Genomic DNA, 10,111 nt, shown 5'->3' on the forward strand with positions numbered 1-10,111 from the left:
GTTCCTTCAGGATCAGCACTGGCCTAATTGATCTGACCACAGCAAAGGCACAAAGACAAGCCTCATCGATGCGAGAGCCTGGCGCTAAGACAAGCTGAATAATTTAAGATAAATACTGAGAACACACTCCTTGGTACAGTCCAGTAACAAACCTAATTTAAGGAAGCATACATGAGAAGATATGGGTCAAACAAAGGCTGACCAAAAGTGAAGCAGAAGCACGGTAAGCAGACAGAAAAAAAAAGTCTGTCTGCTTCCCAAGTGAGACACTAGGGGCTAAGGACTATCTTAAATAGTATCATCTGACTTTAAAAGAGAAGCCTCTTTTCTATCCTTTTCTCATCCTATGCCTCATTCAAAATAATTCAGTTATCTCCCTCTCAGCTGCTTCTCATCCTTACACCGCAGGATACATCACAGGCTAAAACACTACTTTAGAAGCAGGCTTTTAAAGAATTCCAAAGTGCAAGGACTGCATCTAAAGGAAAAATAGAAGCGAGAGGAGCACACTTAGCAGGGACACTGACCTAGAAGGAACTTCAGCTTGAACCCCAAGTTGAAGCACAAAACAATTCTTTTCTTTGGAGGGTACAATAAAAACCTGGCACAGAAGGTCTCAGCTATTTGAAGCTCCAGCAAGTGAAAGCTTCACAGGTTCCAGGGTAGCAGTCTGAAAGCTGCCATGGTCCTCAAAACGAGACTGCTCTCCTTAGAGGAAATCCAGGTTGTGCTCAGCTTACACATACATATGAATACGTGGAGGAGTATTTCTTCACTCGTAAGCTGAAGAAATAAAATTAAGTGCCTGGTTCTGGTCTTGCAAAGGTTTTCAGCTCTCCCAACCAAAGCTTTTTGGTGCAGGCTGGCATCACCTCCCTGAAAAGAACAGTCTCTGCAGATCAAACACGTGTTGCTTGGACCACAGGACTCCTCATGAGCGCTAATGCAGTTTGTACAGCTCAGTTTGTGAGCTCCCACCATGCAGCAGCCATCACAGCAGCTAAATGATCAACAGAGCCTTTCTGCTTTGCAGTTTGGTGAAACGGGGACGTTTCTCCGAGTCACATCCTATACAACAATAAATCACACTGCTTTTCACATGAATGACAACCAAGCCCGGAGAGACACATTCTAAGGATCAAGAAACAGCCACTTCTTTCGCATAATGAGAAGTCTAATCTTCCACTGCTATGCCTTTCAAATTTTCTTCCAGAGTTGACAACTTTCCTGTAACAGGAGATTTTACAGAACACCTCCTACCTCCAGTCACTGTCAAAATAGCATGCAGTCCTTAAAGAAACTTCTCCATATGCTGTAGTTTAAGATAGCTGCCAAAGCCTTTTCTTGGGCAAATAAAATACCAACAGGATAGCCATAGTTACCAGCCCAGTCCTAAAAAGCAACCTAGGACACTCAAGCCAAAAACAGAAAGATTCTCTTAACATGGATTTTATCAACAATGCATTTAGAGAGGAAAAGCTGAGAAGTACTGCATCAGGAGAGAAGTCAGGATGCCAGCCTTGATTATGACTGACCAATGGCTCTCAAACAAATGCAGGGAAAAAAGTAAGTTACCAGTCAGGTCCGAAGTGGTGGCATCTTCAAGGTGAGGTCCTGAGGTCACAACATTTCTTACTGGCAGATCTTGTTGCTGAGCTTATTTCTCAACCAACCTCAAAGCCTACTCTACCTATACTCGCTATTGCTTGTGTTTTACTCGTAGGTAGGAGCCTGAGTGCCCAGTCTAGAATAATCCCATTGTAGTAATGGAGCACCAGACAAGTAGGGGCAAGCAGGGACAGGCTGCGTCCAAATCCTCTTCCAGCCAGCAGCCACCAAGTATCAACTGTGCTAAAGGAGAACTGGAAATTACTCCTGTAGCCCTTATGTTTATTGAAAGAATGCTCTTGCCCCCAGATAACTTACAGACACAGACTCATTACTGCCAGAAAGTAGGTCAGTGTCATTTAAAGCCAGCTTGAAATGCATCTCCACAGAAACTTCTTAATCTTTAAAAAGAGAACGCATCAAATATTTATTCAATGGTGCAAAATGTTTGAGAGACTAACAGGGAAAGCTCTTATGTATAGTGCATGAAATGGCTTTCCATGCCTCGTTGAGCCATGGAATATGAAAGGAGGGTGGCTCCTTACACTCGGCAGATAAAATGCCATACAAAAATATTTCTCAGCCTAGCGAATCACAGCACATGACTTGCTAACTTGTTTTGCCTCGTGTTGTGTGATCATGAAGCTTTCTGCCTTCTCAGGTCTCTCCTCCTGCTTTTAATGATCCTGCTGCAGATTTTTCCATATTAGATAGGCAACTCATTCTTAAATTTCAATATTCCTAATTATCAAACATTCAGCACTTCAAAATGTAAATAAAATTTGCATCTCCGCAAGAGTAGCTCTGAAGAAAGAATATAGCATTTGCATTCAGACTGGCTAATTCCTGTAAGATAACATTTCATAAACAAAATGCTTCATTGAACATGGAGATTTTCAGTTTTTACAAAGGACTGTGAACTTTAAACAAATACAAATCAGTTGAGTGATTAACTTTAAGTGTTTTGTTGTGTGTTTTTTTTTTTTAACTGATCTTTATGTATAACTGGTATCAGTAGAACAATCTTTACTGATTAAAGAACTAAATGACAGCAAAACTTAAGCCACTGAAAATTGAGGGGGGGAGGGGGTCATCAGGAAATCATTTAAGGTCAATAGGAGAAAAAAACACAAAACCACACACACACGCAAGTCAGCCTGGGTAAGATGAGTGGCATCAGCACCACGGGTTACGTGAGGTAAGTTCCAGTTGTGGGCAGCACTCGCAGGTTAAGAAGTGAAACTAAACATGCTTGCCCCTGCCCCCACCAAGCTTTGTCATAATCCTACATGTTATCTTAATTAGCCTAATTTTCTTAATTATACTTCGCAGCAACTCCATCTTTTATAGCACAACTTATTTTTTATATTTTTAGCTTTATTCCAGCACAGGAAGAAGCAGCAACTCCTCTGCCAAAAGCCAAGGGATGCTTTGTCTTGACGAGGTCTACGCTGCCTCCTCCTCTTCCTCCTGCCACCCCAGGTCTGATTTCAGCCCCAAACAAGGGGCACACAAGGCTTCCCCCCAAAAAAAATAAATAGCAGTGATGGGGGGGAGGGAGAACAAAAGCAAGTAATTTACTTCAGACTACAAATTCTGTATTTTTAACCCCATTCAGTGAGAAGTCTTCAGCACGCAACTTTCCTTCACTCTTCAAAGCTCTCCTGTGAGGAAAAAAAACACTTCCATTCATCTACACTGCACCAATTTTATGGCTCTGTTCCTAAAAAATCCCATTAGTGATAGGTTTGGAGAAGATTAAAGAAGAAAGCTTGTACCCACTGAAGCAAAGTTTAATAGGCTCTTGAGTTAAGCCAGAGCATTCCCTTAAACAATGCACATCATTAGCAATAATTACCTGTAGCCATATAATCAAAACAGCGATCATAACTGACATGAGAAGCCCAGATGTCATCTTTGGCAAGGCTCGGAAACTGTTTCCACCAAATGTTATAAAACTGACTCCAAAAGAGAAGCCAGCATTAAGAATACCACAGCATGAGCCAGAGGTGGAAAGTCATCGTGAAACACCACAGAATGGGAACCGTGGAGATGGAAGCAAAATGAGAACCCCGAGCCTAGGAAGGGCACAGGTACAGAATTACTAGACAGTGTTTGATGAGAACTGAAACTTTGCAGAAATTAATACTGTTTGTAAATATTTTCATACAAAGCCCACGTCTAACACAACATTCTGTAAACACACCACAAAATCACTTCCTTGGCTTTTTATTTTTAATTTTATGGAAGTTTTTCACCCTTTAAGCAATGTCCAGTGAAGCAGTTGATGATGGTCCTTGACTTTCTCTCCCAAGACCTTACTTCAAGGGTTACTGCCTTCTACCCAATGTTGATACAGAAGTCACAATTTCCAGTCATATCGAGCCAACCCCTACCTCATCCAAAGCCCTTCTGTGACACCGGGCCAAGCAGGTTTAGGAGCAGCAGCTCAGGAGCACACACGTATGTCCACAGCCACCCAGCTGGGCATCGATTAGACCATCAATCCCAGCAGGAGCCACTCAAACATCTGTTTGAGCAGGAGACTCACACAGATTTATAACACCGCAAGAACTCTTCTTGCATGAGGAGCTTCTTGCTTACTGGCATTAGCACTTCTTATATGTCTCCCTGGTACGTTGTCAGTACGGAATTAGGGCAAAAGAAGGAGCAAGACAAACAAGAAAGCTGCATTTGAATTAAAGGAAAACAAGACAGAAACAGAAGACAAGCCATGGGCTTCCATCACCCTTTTCTAACAGAGCAGCCCAGCTCAGAATGACATCTCCCTTTCCCTGGAGAGATGCTCTTTAAATAGAGCTCTATTAAATTAGGTTTGTCTACTGTTTTTAAACATAAGCACAAGCTCAATCCATCCCAGTACTGTGAGGGAAGAAGCCACTAGCTCCCCAGTGTTTCTCATATTTGAGGGAGGAACACAATCAAGTAAGAGCTATCCACAAAACTGAAGAACCGACCTCTTGAAAGACCCTGCATTGCAGAAAATGCATCACAGACGAATACCTACAGGCAGAACATCACTCGTAGGCATGTACCTGGCTTCCCAACTCCCCACTGTACCAGAAGTAAGTCTCAAAAATCTAAGAGACTGCTATATTACAGATTTTTTTGTCTTTTTTTGATAAGGCTGATCATTTCAGAGACTTGTAAACTCATTTCAGTTTTTATTGCAAGGGTCAAGTTTTCAAGACTGCTGCCTGTAACCTCCAGCATCCCTATTTACTGCAGTGCTTCTTGCTCCCAGCCTCAGAAGCCACTAACACACTGCTAGAAATCATTCTGAAGCACTCAAAATCCTTCCCCCACAAATACACAACGCCCTAAATCTAAGGAGATGTGGACTTCAGTCTTGTTTGACTGTTAAACCAAAACCAATTAAACAGAAGTCGCAAAAGTAACCTGTCAAAAGCACGGATAAATAATTTCGTGGACCTCATCATTACTGAGTTAGTTACTTCCAGCAGTCATTACTTGCAACCATAAACTGAAATGGCCAAAGCAGGAGCATCAGCACGCTATAAAAACTCACCTTCCAATGCTCAAACCCACAAATGACTGCCTCACACAGATACCTGAAACACTAAATACACGTTCAACAAAACTGTAAGCAAGGAGGAGGTGACTGAGCACCAACACGGCCTCTTGACAGAGAGAAACGTGCTGTTTTGTAGGGATGAATCACGTGTCTTAAATTACAAACACATTAGGGATAATCTCACAGCCAACACTAATATAGATCAATTAAAAGCAAAAACTCCAGCGAAACTCTTCCTTCTTAATAGAAAGTACTTTAAAAGCCAAAAGAGACTTCTTCTTAAATATTAGCGAAGACTCAACAGTAGAACCGTGCCCATTCCTCCGAACAGTACATACAGATGAGGCTGATCAGTGCAGATATAGCAAAGTTAAGCATCAGGTGAGCATCTCAGAAAACACCTAGAACTTCCAGCACTATGTAACGCACCAATTAGAAACATAAGTAAGATTTCTTCATAACCAATTCAACTTTCATAACAGTTCAACTTTACATCCTGGTGCAAAGTTTTGATTTTAAAGAAAACAGTAGCACAGGGAGAGGGACTGGATTACCATTTTAGGCACAGCAGAAAGCCTGTTCACACAACAAAAAGCCTTTTCGTCCCACGCAAGCACACTTCTTGCCAAGTCCAGTGGCATTCTGCTGTTGTTAGTGAATTCAAAGGGTTTTTGTCCTTACCTGGATGGCTTTGGGAGCTCATTGCTAGTAACGTCGAGTCCTTTGGAGAAGGGATTGGAGACAGGTCAGTTTCCACACAAGTAACAGCAGCTCTAAAGAGCTCCAATGCTTCACCAATACATAGAAATTGGAAGTGGGGATTAAATCATGGCCACCTTATAAAATCCAGGGCACAGTGACATGCTGAGCTGTATACAAAATAATCCAATCGGGTGGCAGAGTATCTTCTAATCGTTCTCAAGATGGGAACCTGCAATAAAAGGAAAGGATGCCTGCATTAGAGAATTAAGATTTACAACCTTTTAAATTACACACTATAGAGCGTACATTTTGCCAGAAGAGGAGATTAATCTAGGATACCATTTTAGGCATCAAGCGTTGCAGAAAGAGTAATTTTCAGAGCTATGGGTGCAATTTCAAATAACCATAAAAATGCAAATATTTAACCTTGTAAAAACAAACCAGAAAAAAACTTTTCAACTACACATTCAAGCCTTCAAAACCCCCCAAACTCGCATGTTCGTTCTGATCCTCCAACAGTACCATATGAAGCCACTTCAGTCCAACAGCTTCCATATTTTAAGAGCCATATGTATGAGTGGTAACTGTACTTCACGCATCTGCTCTCCAAAGAAGTCTCAAGAAAAATCCCTCGGTGCCAAGAAGTGGTCTTGGAGCAGGAAGGAAAAAAGCCCACACAATCCATTGCGCTCCCCCTCTGCCAAGCCTCCAGCAGTTTATTAAGAAGCAACATCATACTGCTGAGGAAAAATCCACCACCCCTGATTATTTTTAAGCTGTGTATCAGAGCAAGAAAGAAGCCTGCAAAAGCACTCTAAAAAGCCGAGTTTTACACGTAGGGTATCCAAAAGCTCACTTTGTTTTAACGTGCAGAAGGGGAGAGACCTGCCAGCAATAGGTGCTATCAGCCAGAGCTACTGAAACGGATTAAACCAGCTGTCTCCACGTGAAGCAAAGGGTTATTTTTCTTCTTCGAGGAGACCACCTCTCCTGGCCCTGAGGACCAGGCGTTAGAGGACAGCCAGCCTCGGGAGCAGCTCCTTGCTGCCATCGCTCCCTAACCTTGGGCGGAGGACACGTAGGGTACGAGGCGCTGCTTGCACAAGGAGCACCTGTCCCCAGTTTGTCTTTGCCATCGCATTTCGCACAGTCCCATCTATTCTTGGAAGAGCTCTTACCACGCTCCGCTTTACCCCCCCTGCTATCATTAGATATTTGTGTCGCTTTCCAATAAGGCGGCCAAAGCAGGTCTACGACTTCAATACCAGCACAGCCGCCTTGCATGGGGCCTGATTTATGGCACTGCTTCCCTGGTTTGCCTAAGCATATTCTGCTTAACAAAGAGGCCATCCTCTCTGTCTCACAATTAAAAAAAAAAAAAAAAAAAAAAACACTCTAAATGGCCATTTCTCTCTACCCCAAGTGCTTCAGCATCGCTACTCGCCAAGTTTCCCCGCCTGTCTCGCATTTTCAGGGACCTGGGATGCTCTTTTATGTTACACATTAAATTAAGAGAAAATTACTTAAGTGTCATTTCTAATCCCTACAGGTCTCTGCCATCTCAAGTGTTCAAGATATTCCAGTTCCATTAATTTGCACATCCTGTTGAAGAGTCAGGTCAGCTAAGACCAGGCATTAGCAAATATTAACATCATTCATTTCCAATAAAATTAGCAGGTAATGTTATGGCACAAGCAATCGCAGCTGCAGACAAGGAAGAACTCAGAGGAGAGCTAATAGATTTTTATCTGCCCATTCACACGACGCAAGAATGAAGGCGAGAGCACGAACAATGAGAAGATGTATTTATTTTCTGAAGAAACTCGACCGACACAGCAGCTGCAAATCCATTTAGCAGCACCACTGCCTTACCTATCCCCAGCTCTTCCCCCAGAGGTCTATCTAAACTCAGTCAGGCATGAAAGAGACCCACAATATTAAACTTCTGCACGTTTGGGGATTACTAGCGCCTGGGGAGAACAGAGACAACAAAATGGCCATGCTCAGGTTTAGTTCAGGTATACATTTTTTTTATTACCTTTAAAAAAAATCCTACATCTCTTCCCGAAGACTGAATAAATTATAAGCATAACAGACCTTCCCAGGACAGGCACAGCAGTCAGCTCCCAACTTATTTCCCCACTAACCTCGTATTTTCAGCCACCGCTTGTGCTGAACTCAATGCAGCCCAACCAGAAATTTCTTTCTGAGAGCCAGGAGTTGCTCTCAAGCCCCTACTCCCGACAGTGCTGGTGTAAACTTGTCATTTTGCCACTACCTCACGAGACCTTTCTCAAGTGTGGAGAAGCAAAATGTTCTCTACTGTGGCTGGGATGCTGAGGTCTGGATGGCTTTCCAGCAAGATCTCCTGCTAGGGAGCACATCACAGGGCTTGCTTCGCCCTCAGCAGTGCGGCAGGCAGGCCTTGCATCGAGTGTGTCAAGGCAGGTATGTGTGTAAAAACACTCCCATGAGGCAAAGAAAGCAGCAGCAAATTGGCCAGCAGCCTGGGCCGCCACACGTGCCAACAAACCACCTATATGCAGGTGCGTGAGATGGCCAAGGGAGAAGGCCAATGGCTCTAAACACACAAACGCTCAACAGTTCTCCAAAAAAAATACAGGCTCCTAACCCTGAGCAGTGATTCCTCACCTTTTTCCTCTCCACGTGCATGAGCAGGTCTGACCCTAAGCCCCCAAAGTCCCCCCAGGCCCCGCTCCACCACCCGGCCCTACAGTGTCCCCTCCACACGCTTTCCAAGCAGGCTTTCCCCCCCACTGGGCATGCAGACGACAATTAAGATACAGAACTGGGAAGCGTGAGTAATCTGACAGTTCTCCAAGTCTATTTCCATACATTCTGTAGCTTCTGAAAGCTTCTCTCACTTTTTATTTATTTATTTTAAATCAAGGTAATCACGGCAATCCTGATGACCCACCACACGAGTGCTTTGACAGCATGGACGCTCCCCTTCCTCTTCTCGGCCCTCCCCAGATGTGTCTCTCTGCCCGTCACGACGACCGATGTGAGATAACCAATAATTAAAATCGTGCCCCAGTTTGCTTCTAGGTCCAGGAAAAGCTGCTCTGCCTTCCAGAGCCCCCAGCTGCTAACAGCTTGGGGCAAGGCACGGCCTTGCAGGAGGACAAGCTCAGGAAGGCAACACCAGGAGAACGCCTCCTGCGTGCTGGCACTTCTGCAGCTCGCAGCAGCACTCCAGCACCGCAGGGCTCGGTCTCCAAAAGCTATGGCAACACCCACCTTCCACAAGGCATTAATTCATCTGTCCTTATATATATGCAATGTGAGGCACAAAACACGAGATTTATTTTTTTTTCTTCCCCAAATCTACCAAGGTTTTAAGACTTCTTGCTGCATAAACAGGCAAACAGATTTCAGTGCAATCCCACACGCTCTGCTCGAGATGACGACGACCACGGCTTGAAGCTTGCTTGGATCCCTGGCCTGCAACACACAGCCCGTGGACGACCCAGCGCTGCAGCAGGCGCCTGCTTTGCACAAACCCTGAGAGCTGGTGCGAGGCAGCCCCTCCAGCACAGCTCATCGATGCAAGCTCTCCTCTGGCAACAGACCCAGGATCGTTCCCTTTCTGGGGTTGTTTTTCAAAGACTGCCGATGTAAAATCTATATGGAAAGGAGGAGGAGAAAAGGAAGAGCGGATGCATATAGCTGCTCGGAGTAGTAATAATTTACCACGACCACAAAATGATTTACTACGTCTATTTAGAGCACAGGCAGCGTGAAACGGTCTCCCAGGCTGACTCTTCCCTCCAGGGACCACGTCTCCAGAGCCACCACTTTGCATGATGACAAAAATAGCGGCGGTAGCCCTGAGGACTCATGCAACCCTTTGACAACACCACTTCAGCTCTTCTCCAGCAGCACGCTGCTTTCCTGAAGCTGTCTCAGGAGACCAGGATACAGAAGCATCGTCCAGTCCCCCAAGTGTTGGGTTTCTCACCGTTTCAACGATACCCAAAGCAGAGCTGTCACCGAAGACATCTTCAACAACATCTGACATCCTCTCAAAGAGTTTTAAGTCTCTGAAGACTGTGTTTCTGTCTCTAAACATGTACTGCAGGGGCAAGAAGTTCTTATAAACAGACTGCACTATAAAACGCACCATCCACTTCATGCTCAGCTGCGGACAGAAGAGCAACTAGAAGAGTTGACAGTAATAGGAACTAAAAATAGGACACCAGTTTGCTGCTGTATTAGCCAAAT

At 44.2% G+C, this 10,111-nt stretch overlaps 1 protein-coding gene across 1 annotated transcript in view; it reads right to left on the reverse strand.

Moving 5' to 3' along the window:
- Nucleotides 1-6,090, reverse strand: part of LOC116490575 (histone deacetylase 4) — a 207,768-nt gene extending 201,678 nt beyond the window's left edge. Inside the window, exon 1 of the mRNA XM_032189907.1 lies at nucleotides 5,846-6,090. Coding sequence (XP_032045798.1) covers nucleotides 5,846-5,867 — 22 coding nt within the window. The 5' untranslated portion in view covers nucleotides 5,868-6,090. The remainder of the gene's footprint in view (nucleotides 1-5,845) is intronic.
- Between the last annotated feature and the right edge of the window lie 4,021 nt (nucleotides 6,091-10,111).

Source organism: Aythya fuligula, chromosome 6, assembly GCF_009819795.1.
Source record: "Aythya fuligula isolate bAytFul2 chromosome 6, bAytFul2.pri, whole genome shotgun sequence".
NCBI lineage: Eukaryota > Metazoa > Chordata > Aves > Anseriformes > Anatidae > Aythya > Aythya fuligula.